Source organism: Dermochelys coriacea, chromosome 1 (genome assembly GCF_009764565.3).
Source record: "Dermochelys coriacea isolate rDerCor1 chromosome 1, rDerCor1.pri.v4, whole genome shotgun sequence".
NCBI classification, from domain to species: domain Eukaryota; kingdom Metazoa; phylum Chordata; order Testudines; family Dermochelyidae; genus Dermochelys; species Dermochelys coriacea.
Genome location: NC_050068.2, coordinates 36458344 through 36476391, shown reverse-complemented (window position 1 = coordinate 36476391; position 18048 = coordinate 36458344). Strand labels below are relative to the sequence as shown.

The 18048-nt window shown below is 44.5% G+C and overlaps 2 protein-coding genes across 3 annotated transcripts in view; one reads left to right on the top strand and one right to left on the bottom strand.

Moving 5' to 3' along the window:
* ATM (ATM serine/threonine kinase) overlaps positions 1–13433 on the bottom strand; it is a 109839-nt gene extending 96406 nt beyond the window's left edge. The window contains 5 exon segments of the mRNA XM_043504228.1: positions 343–507; positions 1652–1797; positions 2656–2768; positions 2852–2956; positions 13300–13433. Of these exon segments, the coding sequence (XP_043360163.1) occupies positions 343–507; positions 1652–1797; positions 2656–2768; positions 2852–2923 (496 nt within the window). The 5' untranslated portion in view covers positions 2924–2956; positions 13300–13433.
* LOC119846006 (protein NPAT) overlaps positions 13311–18048 on the top strand; it is a 33358-nt gene continuing 28620 nt past the window's right edge. The window contains exon 1 of one of the 2 annotated variants that reach the window (XM_038379132.2): positions 13311–13640. In XM_038379132.2, the coding sequence (XP_038235060.2) occupies positions 13382–13640 (259 nt within the window). In that variant the 5' untranslated portion in view covers positions 13311–13381. The remainder of the gene's footprint in view (positions 13641–18048) is intronic. The other variant, XM_038379209.2, reaches the window with a different exon arrangement.

Below are 18048 nucleotides of genomic sequence, written 5' to 3'. Positions count from 1 at the left end.
GGACATTGAAATTGATTTGATGGAGTCATTGTTCCCAGTACACAAGGGTTAACGTACATGGAACAACAGATAATAATAAAGGAATAATACTGTAATATCCACTCCTGGCCCCTTGTCTTGTCTATATAAATTGTAAGGTCTTTGGGGTAGAGGCTATTTCTTACTATATATTATTTGTACAGTGCCTCATACAACAGGGCCTCTTAGTGCTACTGAAATACAAATAAATAATAGTAATAATAAACAGTAAACAACAACAATAATATGCCTAAACACATTTCTATACTAGGAAATAAATGTTTGTAAATAGACATTATTGAAATAGAAGTGTTATATACTAACCTGACCACTGTTGCTTAGATATCTCACACCAGTATTTCCTCACTGAAAGAATATCTTTTAGTAGTATGCTACTACAGTCAGCTCCATAAATAGCACAACTTGACGCATCTTTCACTATGTCCATGACATAATTCAGAAGCTCCTGACATTTTAATCTGGGTGCTCCTATGCAGAAAATAGCAGGAGATACAAACATGGGTTTTTTAATTAAACCAAGTATTGAATAACGAAGCCAAGAATGGAATTAGTGAATTCATAAAATCTTAACATTACCATATTTATCTCAAAGCTATAGTATATTTCCTCCCATTGCATTCTTCCACTACCAATAAATATTTGAAGTTTTTTTCTTGTAGCTTGCAACTTTTTTTAAATATTAGGAATAACGCACATATAGCATGTTCTCTGTATATGACAGATCACACTGCAATTTCTATCTGTTTTAGTTAATGCCCCTGTTTTTAAAGAAACCCTTTCTAATAATGAATTTACCTAAAAGACTGTGGTGACCTGAAAAAAGATGAGCGACCAAAGTAGATGAGCTTCCAATGCAACCTGGCAGCAAAAAGCTAAATGTGATTTTGGGCTGCAGGGAAGTGGTAGTCCTCATCTACAATCTGTACTTGAATACGATGTTCAGTTCTGAGCTTCTCAATACGAGAAAGATGTAAACAAATTGGAGGGACTGTAGACAGTGTGACACAAATATTTTACTGTGGAGAGCATTAACTGATGAGGAAAGATGAACAGAACTACATCATTTTGTTACATGATAATTAAGTGGTCAACACACCCTTTTACAAGTATTTGAAAGATGGGGAATTGTCTAGGACTGTCCAGAGGTATAACTAGGAGAAATGGGATAGAATTCATAAAACGACAATTCAAAACCTTTCTGCTGGTGAGGGTACTTGGGTTATTGAATAGCTTCCCAAGGAAATTGGCAGAAACCTTATCACTTGAAAATTCTGCCTCAAATCATGTTTTCCTCTATGCTTTGTACAAGCACTGTCCATACCGCAAGTGCTCAGTAAACAAGTAGACTATATAAAGCACTACAATTACCTGCAGGTGAAGAAACAATTCTCTATTACCACAGAAATGAACTAATACAAATTTTCCAACTAGAACATCTAACACCAATGAAAAAGGTTCACTGGGACATTCAAGAAAAATAAGCACTAATTTATAACCGTGGTCCTTGAATATTTTAAAATAGCAAGTCACACCTCATTCAGAGTAAACAGTTGAACCTGAGAGTAAAGCAGTAAAAGATCTATAATTATATGTGGATATATAAATTACTAACTTTTATTAGCACATCTAATGAAGTATTTGACCAAACTGCTGATCTCTTGCATCTTTTTCTGCCTGGAAGCTTGTGTTGAGGCAGATACATTTGGTTTTGCCAATCTGATACTGTCAGTTTCTTTCAGGATGTATTTCTGCAGAAACCTTCAAAAATACAAAATGGGTATTTGTCAGAACCAGGCTACTGATTAAAATAAAATGGGTAAACATTATTTGTTGAAACTTAAAATCCAGGCACCAGTTGAGCAATTTTGGTTCTGAAACAATTAATAAACCCAGGTATATATTACTGGTGTAAATCTAATGGAAATAGCTAGCAGACAGTGACAAGAACTGATTATCTAGTACATTTTGGGTCTGAATTATTTTATCTATTTAGATTTTAAGCTACTTGGGGTAAGAACTGTCTCTTCCTCTAAAATTTGTATAGTGTTGAGCATAAAGTAAGTGATTAAAAGGAAAATTATACTGATATGCATCTATTATTCATGTTACAACAAATGTGTAATTATTATAGCACAGAATATTTAAAAGTACTGTTTATTGTTCATAATGAAGAAAAATTTGAGTTCTTTCTAAATAAATGAGCTTCATATCAGATTCCACAGCATGTTTTTGACTGAATATTTTAAAATTATTCCTTGAAAAAGATGCATGACTAGTAAGATAAAATCTGAACAGGTGACTAACACTAACTACACTAGCAATCAACCTTATTTAATCAAGTTTCCGCTAGCATTGAAGCATGGTGTGACCAGGCCTTAGCATCCTCTGCAACTGGTAACTCTTACACTGAGCCATGTCACTTTCTTTTTGTGACTATCTTTAAAAATATGTAAATTTAAAATCTTTTAAGACATTTCTTATTTACAGACGGACAGATAAGATTCTGATCCAATCTACAGCTCTAGGAAAAATATTGGTGTTTATCTGATAATCTATAAAACAAAAAGTGTGCTTTTTTTACAGTGAGAAAGAGAGCAATTTAGACAAAAATGATACCTAAATACAGCATCCCAGTTCAATTGTTTTCCTTGTTTAGAGTCAGAATTACGATCCAGTTGGTTAATTGTTTCAGAATCACGGATGAGACGTTTGAATTTTTCAACTTCTTTCTGAAAATGTGTTTCAGGAAAAAGGTTATTTATTATGCATTCACTCCACTGTTTTACACACACAAAAAAGGATTTTAAATTACCCTTCGCTCTGTAATTTTGTCATTTTCAAGTTGACGGCAGCAAACAAGCAGCTCATGAAGCACAAGACTCATGGTTCAACTTAGCAGCTGATAAATAATTTGCATCTGTAAATGGAAGTAAAGACAATCAGTATTTTAATTATGAAATAAACTGCCTTACTACTGAAGCTAGACAACCTACTTAAAAGATGGGAAATGCAATGCAAAATGGGATTCTAGCTTCAATTTTAAGTCTTTTAAAAAAATGTTACCTGAAGTGTTTTGAATTTTAGTTGCTCTCAGTTCATAATTGTGGTCATTCTGTCTTACGTGCATAGGTATTTTTAAAATTTATGTTTTACTTCACAGAGAGGATCACCAGAACCTGGATTGGTCTTGTGGGCCATCAAGAACAAGACAAGTAGAATCAGAAATAGTCTCATTACAAGAATGAGACACATTCTCACAAGTAGTTATTATGGAACAATTGACAACAATGAGGGCCATCTCATATGACTGTGGGTAGGTTTATACAGGGGAAAAAAAACCTGTGGCTAGTCCTGCCAGCTGATTCAGGCTCACAGGGCTTGGGCTGCAGGACTGTCTCATTTCTGTATAGACTTCTGGGTGAGGTCTTAGTACGACCCCAGATGTCTACACAGCAATGAAACAGCCCCACAGCCCAAGTCAGCTAGCATGGGCCAGCCCGCGTTTCTCTTTGTTCTGTAGACATACTCTCCGACTTCTGCCCTGACATAGAGAAGTGAGAGCTGGGTAGACAACACAGACCAAATCATCAACAGTGAATGGATGACACCTAGCTCTACAGTCCTTTTGGATGACACAAATAGCTTCATCTCTCAGCACTCAGCCCAAAATCAGAAGCCATCTAAAGCTCAGCCAAGGCAAAACTAAGGTAGTGCTGGCAGGAAAAGGGAATAATTTTGAAAAAAACCTTTCCCCCTCTATCAAGAGCTCTACCTTCAGACTGGTTTCAGAGTGGTAGCCGTGTTTGTGTCAGCAAAAACAACAAGGAGTCCTTGTGGCACCTTAGGGTATGTCTACATTATGCGCGGGATCGGCGGGCAGCGATCTATCCAGCAGGGGTCGATTTATCGCGTCTAGTCTAGACATGATAAATCGACCCCCAAGTGCTCTCCCATTGACTCCTGTACTTCACTGCCACCAGAGGCGCAGGCAGAGTTGACGGGGGAGTGGCAGCAGTCAATTCACTGTGGTGAAGATACCACGGTAAGTTGATCCAATTATGTCGACTTTAGCTACGTTATTCACGTAGCTGAAATTGCATAACTTAGATCAATTTCCGCCACCCTGTGTAGACCAGGACTCTGAGACTAACAAATTTATTTGGGCATAAGCTTTCGTGGGCTAGAACCCACTTCATCAGATGCAAAGAGTAGAAAATACAATAGTAGGTATAAATACACAGCACATGAAAAGATGGGAGTTGCCTTACCAAGTGTGAGATCAGTCTAACGAGACAATTCAATTAACAGTAGGATACCAAGGGAGGAAAAATCACTTTTGTAGTGATAATGAGAGTGACCCATCTCAAACAGTTGACAAGAAGGTGTGAGTAACAGTGGGGGGAAACTAGAATGGGGGAAATTAGATTTAGGTTTTGTCATGACCCAACCATCCCAGTCTTTATTCAGGCCTAATTTCATGGTGTCCAGTTTGCAAATTTATTGCAGTTATGCAGTTTCAACTTCATGAAAAAACTTGAAGATACAGACAGACATCATCTTCCTTTCCAAATGCAAACAAATGGACATCATACTAAAAGGACTGCAGGTAAAAAATCCATTACAATCAACATACCATACCGACTATGGTGAGAGATTGTGCCACACACTCTCAAAGAAATTGTAGAACCACCTGATCAACATCCTATACAGCAAACAGGAGAAGATCAAGAATGAACTCTCAAAACTAGAAACTCTTAAAAAACCAACCTTCCACACAAACACCCTCATGTGTGGACTTTACAAAAACTAGACAAGCCATTTACAACACACACTTTGCTTCTCTACAGAGGAAAAAGGACACTAAACTATCTAAACTCCTACATGCCACAAAGGGCCACAACAGTGGTTCCCTTAACTCATCCAACAATATTGTTAATCTATCCAGCTATGCTACTAGCCCGCCAGAAGAGTCTGTCCTATCTCAGGGTCTCTCCTTCCACCCCACCACCCCCACAAACATGATACAGTTCTGCAGTGACCTAGAATCCTACTTTCAATGTCTCTGACTCAAGGAATATTTCCAACACACCACTGAACAGCACACTAACCCACAAAAAGCTTCCTACCAACACTACAAAAAGGATTCTGTGTGGACTCCTCCTGAAAGTCGAAACAACAGACTGGACTTCTACATAGAGTGCTTCCACCAACGTGCACGGGCTGAAATTGTGGAAAAGCAGCATCACTTGCTCCATAACCTCAGCTGTACAGAACACAATGCCATCCACATCCTCAGAAACAACTCTGACATTAAATAAAAAAGGCTGACAAAGGAGATGCTGCAGTCTTCATGAATAGGTCGGAATATGAACGAGAGGCTGCGAGTCAACTCTCTGACACTACATTCTACAGGCCATTACCCTCTGACCCCACTGAGAATTACCAAAAGAAACTGCACCATTTGCTCAAGGAACTCCCTGGAGAAGCGAAGGAACAAATCTACACTGACACACCCCTAGAGCCCCAACCAGGGGTATTCTACCTGCTACCCAAAATCCATAAACCTAGGAATCCTGGATACCTAATCATCTCAGGCATTGGCACCCTGACAGCAGGATTATCTGGCTATGCAGACGCTCTCCTCAGGCCCTATGCTACCAGCACTCACAGCTATTTTCAAGTTTCAGAGTAGCAGCCGTGTTAGTCTGTATTCGCAAAAAGGAAAGGAGTACTTGTGGCACCTTAGAGACTAAAATTTATTAGAGCATAAGCTTTCGTGAGCTACAGCTCACTTCATCGGATGCATTTGGTGGAAAAAACAGAGGAGAGATTTATATACACACACACAGAGAACATAAAACAATGGGTTTATCATACACACTGTAAGGAGAGATGTGATTAGGCCCTATGATGGTATCCCCTGAATAGATATGTGGACAGAGTTGGCAACGGGCTTTGTTGCAAGGATAGGTTCCTGGGTTAGTGGTTCTGTTGTGTGGTGTGTGGTTGCTGGTGAGTATTTGCTTCAGATTGGGGGGCTGTCTGTAAGCAAGACTGGCCTGTCTCCCAAGATCTGTGAGAGTGATGGGTCGTCCCTCAGGATAGGTTGTAGATCCTTGATGATGCGTTGGAGAGGTTTTAGTTGGGGGCTGAAGGTGATGGCTAGTGGCATTCTGTTATTTTCTTTGTTGGGCCTAATCACATCAGCCACACTATCAGAGGCTCGTTCACCTGCGCATCTACCAATGTGATATATGCCATCATGTGCCAGCAATGCCCCTCTGCCATGTACATTGGCCAAACTGGACAGTCTCTACGTAAAAGAATGAATAGACACAAATCAGACGTCAAGAATTATAACATTCAAAAACCAGTTGGAGAACACTTCAATCTCTCCGGTCACTCGATTACAGACCTAAGAGTGGCTATACTTCAACAAAAAAGCTTCAAAAACAGACTCCAACGAGAGACTGCTGAATTGGAATTAATTTGCAAACTGGATACAATTAACTTAGGCTTGAATAGAGACTGGGAATGGATGAGTCATTACACAAAGTAAAACTATTTCCCCATGGTATTTCTCCCGCCCACCCCACCCCACCCCCCACTGTTCCTCTGATATTCTTGTTAACTGCTGGAATTAGCCTACCTTGCTTGTCACCATGAAAGGTTTTCCTCCTTTCCCCCCCTGCTGCTTGTGATGGCTTATCTTAAGTGATCACTCTCCTTACAGTGTGTATGATAAACCCATTGTTTCATGTTCTCTGTGTGTGTATATAAATCTCTCCTCTATTTTTTCCACCAAATGCATCCGATGAAGTGAGCTGTAGCTCACGAAAGCTTATGCTCTAATAAATTTGTTAGTCTCTAAGGTGCCACAAGTACTCCTTTTCTTTTAGCTATTTTCAAGACACCACTGACTTCCTGGGGAAAGTACAATCCATTGGTGATCTTCCAGAAAACACCCTCCTGGCTACTATGGATGTAGAAGCCCTCTACACCAGCATTCCACGCAAAGATGGACTACAAGCTGTCTGGAACAGCATCCTCAATACTATCATGGCAAACATGGTGGCTGAACTTTCTGACTTTGTCCTCACCCACAACTATTTCAGATTTGGGGAAAATTTATACCTTCAAGTCAGCGGCACTGCTATGAGTACCCACATGGCCCCACAGTATGCCAACATTTTTATGGCTGACTTAGAACGCCGCTTCCTCAGCTCTCGTCCCCTAACGCCCCTACTTTACTTGCGCTACACTGAGGACATCTTCATAATCTGGACCCATGGGAATGTGGCCCTTGAGGAATTCCACCATGATTTCAACAATTTCCATGCCACCGTCAACCTCAGCCTGGATCAGTCCACAAGAGATCCACTTCCTGGACACTACGGTGCTAATAAGCGATGGTCACATAACCACCACCCTATACTGGAAACCTACTGACAGCTATACTTACCTACATGCCTCCAGCTTTCATCCAGACCACACCACACGATCCATTGTCTAGAGCCAAGCTCTAAGATACAACCGCATTTGCTCCAATCCCTCAGACAAAGAAAAACACCTACAGGATCTCTATCAAGCGTCCTTAAAACTACAATACCCACCTGGTGAAGTGAACAGATTGACAGAGCCAGAAGGACCTAGAAGTCACCAACTACAAGACAGGGCCAACGAAGAAAGTAACAGAACGCCACTAGCCGTTACCTACAACCCCCAACTAAAACATCTCCAGCGCATCATCAAGGATCTACAAGCTATCCTGAAGGATGACCCATCACTCTCACAGACCTTGGGAGACAGGCCAGTCCTCTCTTACAGACAGCACCCCAACCTGAAGCAAATACTCACCACACAACAAAACACCAACCCAGGAACCAAAACCTGCAACAAACCCTGGTGCCAACTCTGTCCACATCACCATCATAGGACCTAACCACATCAGCCACACCATTAGGGGCTCGTTCACCTGCACATCTACCATGTGATATACGCCATCATGTGCCAGCAATGCCCCTCTGCCATGTACACTGCCAAACCGGACAGTCTGTGCGCAAAAGAATAAATGGACACGAATCTGACATCAGAAATTATAACGTTCAAAAACCAGTAGAACACTTCAATCTCCCTTGTCACTCAATAACAGAGCTAAAAGTGGCAATTCTTCAACAAAAAACTTCAAAAACAGACTCCAATGTTAAACTGCAGAACTGGAATAAATTTGCAAACTGGACACCATCAAATTAGGCCTGAATAAAGACTGGGAGTGGTTGGGTCATTACAAAACCTAAACCTAATTTCCCCCACTGTTTACTCGCACCTTCTTGTCAACTGTTTGAAATGGGTCACTCATTATTACTACAAAAGTGATTTTTCCTCCCTTGGTATCCTACTGTTAATTGAATTGTCTCATTAGACTGACCTCACATTTGGTAAGGCAACTCCCATCTTTTCATGTGCGGTGTATTTATATCTACTAATGTATTTTCCACTCCATGCATCTGATGAAGTGGGTTCTAGCCCACAAAAGCTTATGCCCAAATAAATTGGTTAGTCTCTAAGGTGCCACAAGAAGTCCTTGTTGTTTTTACCTTCAGACTGTTAAATTTGCAGCCTCAGGGTCCTTTTGGACTCAATACCATAGGATGCCAAAGCAGCCATGGCAGGAAAAAATGACCATCTCCCTCTGTGACTAGCCAGAATATTGACACTGATCCTATTAACATTGATCTGGTCTTCATGAGCCACATATTAATTTCAAACTGAAACTGAATTATGTTTTTCTCGCAAAATATAAAAGTAGAAAAATTTTGGTTGGGTCAAACAAAATGTTTTGAAAACGTTATTTTAAAAAAAATATTGAAATGGGTAGTTTAGAAAATGCCGAAACATTTTGTTTTGACATTTCTGAAAAAAATTCAAGGTTTATGGGGGCAAAAAAAATTGCTGAATTTGACCCAAATTCACAAAGTTTTGGTGCCTCTCACAAATGCATTTTTCAACCAATTAAATATTCAACAACAAAAAAATGCTCAGCTCTGAAGTTGAGTTCCTTATACCTCAAACCATCAAACTTCCTTCCCAGTCCCTGGATCATTTTTAGGACCTTCTTTGGCACATATTTCCACATCCTTCTTGAAGTGTGGACACCAAAACTATACAATATAATAGTAGCATTGCTAAGATCACTAAGTACAGAGGCAAGGACACATTTCTACTTAATAGTCCACTTTTTATACATCCAAGGATTGCATTCATTCTTTTTTGCCAGAGCATTACACAGAAAGCTCATGTTGAGGCAAAAAGAAAAGGAGTACTTGTGGCACCTTAGCAACTAACAAATTTATCTGAGCATAAGCTTTCGTGAGCGACAGCTCACTTCATCAGATGCATTCAGTGGAAAATACAATGGAGAGATTTATATACATAGAGAACATGAAACAATGGGTGTTACCATACACACTGTAACGAGAGCGATCACTTAAGGTGAGCTATTACCAGCAGGAGAGCGGCGGGGAAAATAGAAATCTTTTGAAGTGATAATCAAGGAGGGCCATTTCCACCAGTTGACAAGAACGTCTGAGGAACAGCGGCCGGGGGAGAAGGGGGGAATAAACATGGGGAAATAGTTTTACTTTGTGTAATGACCCATCCACTCCCAGCCTTTATTCAAGCCTAAGTTAATTGTATCCAGTTTGCAAATTAATTCCAATTCAGCAGTCTCTCGTTGGAGTCTGTTTTTGAAGCTTTTTTGTTGAAGGATAGCCACTCTCAGGTCTGTAATCGAGTGACCAGAGAGATTGAAGGGTTCTCTGACTGGTTTTTGAATGTTATAATTCTTCACGTCTGATTTGTGTCCATTTATTCTTTTACGTCCAGTTTGACCAATGTACATGGCAGAGGGGCATTGCTGGCACATGATGGCATATATCACATTGGTAGATGTGCAGGTAAACAACCCTCTGATAGTGTGGCTGATGTGATTAGGCCCTATGATGGTGTCCCCTGAAGAGATATGTGGACACAGTTGGCAATGGGCTTTGTTGTAAGGATAGGTTCCTGGGTTAGTGGTTCTGTTGTGTGGAGTGTGGTTGCTGGTGAGTACTTGCTTCAGGTTGGGGGGCTGTCTGTAAGAGAGGACTGGCCTGTCTCCCAAGATCTGTGAGAGTGATGGGTCGTCCTTCAGGACCTGGTTGTCTTAGTATCGGTGTTGACTGACTTCAGAGCAAGTAATAACTTGCTTTCCTTTGGACAGCCCTCACCTCAGTCCCTGGAAAAATCATGGCACAGGTCCTCAAGGAAACCATTTTGAAGCACTTGGAGGAGAGGAAGGTGATCAGGAACAGTCAGTATGGATTCACCAAGGGCAAGTCATGCCTGACTAACCTGATTGCCTTATATGATGAGATAAATGGCTCCGTGGATACGGGGAAAGCAGAGGACATGATATAATTGGACTTTAGCAAAGAACAGTATTCTTGCCAGCAAGTTAAAAAAGTATGGATTGGATGAATGGACTATAAGGTGGATAGAAAGCTGGCTAGATTGTCGGGCTCAACGGCTAGTGATCAACAGCTCGATGTCTAGATGGCAGCTGGTATCAAGCGGCGTGCCCTAGGGGTCGGTCCTGGGGCCGGTTTTGTTCAACATCTTTATTAATGATCTGGAAGACGGGATGGATTGCACCCTCAGCAAGTTCAGAGATGACACTAAGATGGGGGGAGAGGTAGATATGCTGGAGTAGGGGTAGGGTCCCGAGTGACCTAGACAAATTGGAGGATTGGGCCAAAGGAAATCTGATGAGGTTCAACAAGGACAAGTGCAGAGTTCTGCACTTAGGACGGAAGAATCCCATGCATCGCTACAGGCTGGGGACCAACTGCTTAAGCAGTAGTTCTGCAGAAAAGGACCTGGGGATTACAGAAGCAGGGATAGGAATCAGCAGGGTGCCCTTGTTGCCAAGAGGGCTAACAGCATATTGGGCTGCATTAGTAGGAGCACTGACAGCAGATTGAGGGAAGTGATTATTCCCTTCTATTCTGCACTGGCGAGGCCACATCTGGAGTACTGCGTCCAGTTTTGGGCCCCCCCCACTACAGAAAGGATGTGGCCAAATCGGAGAAAGTCCAGCAGAGGGCAATGAAAATTATCATTATGACTTACGAGGAGAGGCTGAGGGAACTGGCCTTGTTGTCTTCAGAAGAGAAAGTGAGGGGGGATTTGATAGCAGCCTTCAACTATCGGAAAGGAGGTTCCAAAGAGGATGGAGCTCGGCTGTTCTCAGTGGTGGCAGATGACAGAACAAAAAGCAGTGGTCTCAAGGTGCAGAGGGTGAGGTCTAGGTTGGATATTAGGAAAAACTATTTCGCTAGGAGGGTAATGAAGCACTGGAATGGGTTACCTAGGAAGTTGATGGCATCTTGACAAAGCCCTGGCTGGGATGATATAGTTGGGGTGGGTCCTGCTTTGAGCAGGCAGTTGGACTAGATGACCTGCTGAGGTCTAATCTTCTATGAAAACACATTTTATTGTGCACTGCACATATATGACACAGATGATCCTGAAGGACAAACATGGGTCTCCATGGCACCATGTTCAAGTACAAGCAGCACTGCATGGCAGAACTGAAAGGGGAGAGAAAATGACACCCAAACCCACACAACTAAGGGCAACACCACCAGCTAAGAGGAAGAGGGTGTGAGGCAGCCAGGGAGGGCCACAGGACCGAGTGGGAAGCAGGAGAATCTGAGGCAGCTGGGATGCAGGGAGGCCCCCAGGTCTGAGAAAGAGGCAGGAGGATGCGAAGGCGGGGGAGAGGGTAGGTGAATGTGAAGGAGCCAGGGTACGGGGGCCTCCCAGGTCCAGCAGGATGCTAGGTGGCTGGGCAGTGGCCCAGTTCTGGGGTGGTGGCAGGGAGATAGATGTCAGGTGGCCAGGAGTGGAGTGCCAGACAGAGGTAGGGAGATAGGGGTGAGGTCGCTGGGTGTGGAAACACCCCAGGTCTGGGGGAGATACGTGTGAGATAGCCAGGAGTGGAGATGGTCGTGAGGTGGCCAGGGGACATGTGTGGAGAAGGAGAGTGCAGAGAGACGCCCGTGAGCCAGCCGCGGGCAGGGGAGGGCAGGGAGACAGTTGTGAGGCGGCAGGGAGAAGGTTGTGAGGCGGCTGGGGGAGGGCAGGGGCAGGAAGATGGCGGGGGCAGGAAGATGGCTTTGACGCAGCCAGGGCTGGGCACCCCCAGATGCGGGGCGGTGGGAGCAGGGAGACAGATGTGTGAGGTGGCCAGAGGGAGAAGGGAAGCAGAGGGGGGCAGGGAGACAGATGCGTGAGGTGGCCGGGGGGGTGGAGGGAAGGGGAGCAGAGGGGGGGCAGGGAGACCGATGTGGGAGGTGGCGGGGGGAGGGCAGGGAGACCGATGTGTGAGGTGGCGGGGGGAGGGCAGAGGGGGGACAGGGAGACCGATGTGTGAGGTGGCGGGGGGAGGGCAGGGGGGGGGGCAGGGAGACCGATGTGTGAGGTGGCGGGGGGAGGGCGGGGGGGGGCAGGGAGACCGATGTGTGAGGTGGCGGGGGGGGGCAGGGAGACCGATGTGTGAGGTGGCGGGGGGGGAAGAGGAGTGGGGGGGGCAGGGAGACCGATGTGTGAGGTGGCGGGGGGGGCAGGGAGACCGATGTGTGAGGTGGCGGGGGGAGAAGAGGAGCGGGGGGGGCAGGAGACCGATGTGTGAGGTGGCGGGGGGAGAAGAGGAGCGGGGGGGGCAGGGAGACCGATGTGTGAGGTGGCGGGGGGGGGCCAGGAGACCAATGTGTGAGGTGGCGGGGGGAGAAGAGGAGCGGGGGGGCAGGAGACCGATGTGTGAGGTGGCGGGGGGAGAAGAGGAGCGGGGGGGGCAGGGAGACCGATGTGTGAGGTGGCGGGGGGGGGGCCAGGAGACCAATGTGTGAGGTGGCGGGGGGAGAAGAGGAGCGGGGGGGGCAGGGAGACCGATGTGTGAGGTGGCGGGGGGGGGGCAGGGAGACCGATGTGTGAGGTGGCGGGGGGAGAAGAGGAGCGGGGGGGGGCAGAGAGACCGATGTGTGAGGTGGCGGGGGGGGTCCAGAGGAGCGGGGGGGCCGAGGATGCCAGGAGAGGCCAGGCTGCGCTACCGGTAGGACCCGGGGACCAAGGCAGCCCCAGAATCTGAGCTCAGACTCGAGGCTTGGAGCACCCGACTCCTCCCCCGCTAGGCTGAAACCGCCACCCGGAGTCAGTTACCGCACGCGGCGTCCCCAGTCCCCACGCGGCCTCCGCGAACGCGAGGTGTTGCAGGGCAACAGTCTAAGCGAAGCGACTACGCATGCGCCTCCCTTCCACGCCTTACCTGGTGCGAACCCGGAAGCGGAAGCGTGCTCATTTCCGGCGGAAGGAATTGGGCGGGAGGGACGGTAGCTCCCAGTTTCCGATTCCGCGCCTTGGCAGTCGCAGGTCGCGGGGCTGGTTGGCTGCGCTCCCGGGGGCCGCCGCCGCCGCCGTGCCGTGCCCCGCCCCGCCCCGCTCCGCCCCAGCCCCGCGCGGGGCCATGCTGCTGCCGTCCGACGTGGCCCGGTTGGTGCTGGGTGAGTCCGGGGACCGGGCGGGTCACGTCTCCCGCTCCGCAGGCAGCGCCCGCCGTGCGGGGCCGGGGCTGCAGCCACCGCTTGTATCGGGGCGGGGCGGGGGCGAGAGCCGCGACGGCGCCGGACTGCAGCCGTCGCTCCCTGGGGTTGGGCCCTCACAGGCACCGGGGCTGTTCGACGTGCCCTGGTCAGCAACCGACGCAAACTGGCTGCGTGCAGGAGGCGTGGCTCTACCGCGGCAGGAGCAGACCTGCGCCCGGTGCCTTTGGGGTCGCTTTAAGGGAGGGCTGCTTGTGCCGCTTCTCTGTTATTACTTGTTAGCCACTGACAACGTGGTCAGGGCTGTGTAAAATGCAGAAATACAGAGCGCCGATGCCAATGGCTGTTCCCTAGTGTGCCCTCGTGTTACAACAGAAAAAAGACTCGCGACTTCCCTCCCACCTAGCCCTAAAGAAAGAGAGTAGCACTGACCTTCCCTGGGTCTAGTTGCAACACCTAAGCTGAGAACACATTTATGCCACACGTTTTACTGTTTGCGCCCTGTCTTAACACAGTCGTGGTATGCAAAAAGACCTGTCAAAATGCAAAGAGACCCATGAAACATCATTAACAGACTGTGTCTTAACTTGGGGAGAGGGAGTCTGTACTATCCCAAAAAGTCTAATCCAAGTTTAGAAAGGTCATGTTTTCTTGTATCTTTCTACAAAAAGAAATCTGGTGAATGAGGTCTAAGTAAACTTCTGATTACCAGAAGAATTATAGGTTTCAGAGTAGCAGCCGTGTTAGTCTGTATTCGCAAAAAGAAAAGGAGAACTTGTGGCACCTTAGAGACTAACAAATTTAATTTTAAAGAAGAATTATGTGGGTGACCCAGAATATCTAGACTGCCAAAGTTTCATTGAAAGAAAAGGAGGACTTGTGGCACCTTAGAGACTAACAAATTTATTTGAGCATAAGCTTTCGTGAGCTACAGCTCACTTCATCGGATGCATCCGATGAAGTGAGCTGTAGCTCATGAAAGCTTATGCTCAAATAAATTTGTTGTTTTTTAAGGTGCCACAGGTACTCCTTTTCTTTTTGCGAATACAGACTAACACGGCTGCTACTCTGAAAAGTTTCATTGAGCATCTAGTGTCTCTGATTTGGACTAAGGGTCTTGAAATTTGGAAAGACATTGTCTTGCTGTCATGGTCATGCTCTTTGCCATTCTTATTAAAATTATTATCATTTATAAGCTATTATAAGCCTCTGAAAAAAATCAGCTCAGATATGCTCAGTAGAAGCTTGATGGAGTTTGGCAGCTAAATTCCCTGAAGAGTCCATTTTCACTGAATGTGATCTGTCCCCTCCAAACTCTTTGTACTGGTCAGATGGCACGTGTGATTCCCACTGAGCGTATGTCATTGACTGGTGAGTGTAACTGGTCCTGCTTCTGTGCCAGTCTGCATTGGACACGAGTTGTTACAGCCCACTTCTAGAGAACTGTGGTTTTTTAGTTCAAACTGTAGCAGCTCATGCTTTGTGTCTGGAGGTCTCCAGTTCAATCCCTGCTATGTCAGACAAGATGGTGGTCATTACACATGCTCCAACCTAGGGCTGCAGCGACTGAGGACGACTTTCCCTGCAATTCCTCCTGTTCTTTAGGGTGCTGCTGTAGTGCCCCTGTAGCAGAACTGAGAGCAGGAAGACTCTCTCTTGTGCTCTCAGTAACCACTGCCCCTGGCGTATTGGGTTTTATGAAGATAAATTGATTGATGTTTGTAAAAAACTAAATTAATAAGTTGAAATCACCATAGAAAAGCCCCTGGGGACATAAATAATTTTGTATTCAGGGTTTGGTGATGTGCCGTAAATAAGGTCTGGAGCCACACATTGAACCACAAGGATAAAACAAAATATTGGATAGCTGCTCATTAAGTGAGCACTGTTCATCCAGTGTGCTGAATAAGGCAGGGGACCTTTAGAAAAAATAGTATAAGATGTTTTAATTAGAGGTTGTATCATAACACCATCTAGCGACACCATCATAGGACCCAGCCACATCATCAGAGGCTCATTCACTTGCACATCTACTAATGTGATAGATGTCATCATGTGCCTGGTACATTGGCCAAACCGGACCGTCCCTACGTAAAAGTATAAATGGACACAAATCAGACATCAGGAATGGTAACATACAAAAGCCAGTAGGAGAACACTTCAATCTCCCTGGACACTCAATAACAGATTTAAAAGTAGCCATCCTTCAACAAAAAAACTCAAAAACAGACTTCAGAGAGAAACTGCAGAACTACAATTCATTTGCAAACTTAACACCATCAATTTGGGCTTGAATAGGGACTGGGAATGTCTGGCTAACTACAAATCAATTTTCCCTGTCTTGGTATTGACACCTCTTCATCAATTATTGGGAGTGGACAACATCCACCCTGACTAAATTGGCCTTCAACGTTGGTTCTCCGCTAGTAAGGTGACTCCCTTCTCGTCATTTGCCAATATATATTTATACCTGTAGCTGTAATTTTCTCTCCATTTATCTGAGGAAGTGGGTTTTTTACCCATGAAAGCTTATGCCCAAATAAATCTGTTAGTCTTTAAAGTGCCACTGGACTCCTCGTTGTTATCATAACACCTGTATTCAATTGGGCAAGGGCAACCTTAATCCTGGTAATTCATAACTTTTGAGTGTGTGATTTTTCAACTTTAATGTTCTTCGAACATAGCTCTCTGTGTGTGTATTACTGTAAGCATATAGTCATCCTATGCAGCTATGGGTATGTTTATGTTGCATTTTAAAACCTGTGGCAGTGAGGCTCAGAGCTTGGGTCTACATACATGGGCTCACGCTGCAGTTCAGCTCAGGCTTTGAAATCCACCCCCTTGCCCAGGATTCAAAACCCAACCTTGAGCCCAAGTCTGAATGTCTACAGATCTGTTTTTAGTGCAGTGACACAAGCATGAGTCTGTAGACAGACCAGGGCTCTGAAACTCCCTCTTGTGCATTTTAAAATGCAGTGAAGACGTACCATGTGTTTCAGGAAGTCATAGAGAGAGTAATGGTGTGGCTGGATTTTTAAAAAATATCCAAATAATTTTGACATCAAAATATAGGTACAGAATTACAGTCTGTGCCAGTAGTGTTACACAACTCTTCATGATGTTTGATTATTGTACATTCTATTCATCTTTAGGACCAAATACAAATATTTCCATGATGTATAGCATTGTAAGAACTAGCTTCAGTGAATTATAGGGTTTTTAATTTTTATTTGATGCATCATGTGTTGAACGCTGATGTGGACCAGAAAGAGAAGAAGGCTTTGATTTGATCTGATCTTTTTGTCAGTTCTAGGAATGGTATTTTATAAGAGACAAATTGGAGGTAGATGTTTGGGACTGGAATCCTGTCAGAGACATTTAAAATAGAGTGGCTAAAGCACCATCCAGTGTAGCACAGGGGCAAGTATGCTCCGGCATGGAATAGACAAAATGACATACTAGCAGGTTTCAGGGTAGCAGCCGTGTTAGTCTGTATTCGCAAAAAGAAAAGGAGTACTTGTGGCACTTAGAGACTAACAAATTTATTTGAGCATAAGCTTTCATGAGTTACAGCTCACTTCATCGGATGCATTGAGTGGAAAAAACTGAATGCATCCGATGAAGTGAGCTGTAGCTCACGAAAGCTTATGCTCAAATAAATTTGTTAGTCTCTAAGGTGCCACAAGTACTTCTTTTCTTTTGACATACTATCATGATTCTGTGTTCTGGATCCTATACACAAATTACTCCTTTTAGTGCCTGAAGGAATGTCAGCATTAAAATGGAAGTTAAATAATTATACATACTTCCTAAAGGTTGGCAATATTTTTGGGGTAGGAATTTCTATCTGTTTCACATTAAAGTAACTAAAATGGGATCTGAGGTGCAGAGGTGCACAAGAGACTGTTGGTATGTCTACTGAATATGAAGTTTACAGCATGGAAATATATTACTTTTCCAATTATGCCATCTGCCAGTAATGTTCATCTTTTTGAAGAAATTTGAACATGTTTTAATATTGCTCATGTTTTTTCTGTTTTGGAACTGTTATATATGCACATAGAATCTTGATTGTTGTATGACAGTGCATTTTATAAAAATGTACTGTAGAGTTCCATTTCATTTAAAACTGGAATTTTTGGCTCATGTACAAGCCCTGCGTGGATATAAAGCAGATATCTGTAGATTTGCAGGGTTCTAGATATAAAATTTGGATCCGCATCCATCCACAATCTGCAAACGTGGTCCGCGGATATCTGCACATTTGCAGGGCTCGATTATATATTGCTCAGATTGTCAATCCTTTCTGGCAAGAATTGTATTTTTTTTGTCTATTGAGAGATATGCACAGCTCTGTTTCTGTGTAAAC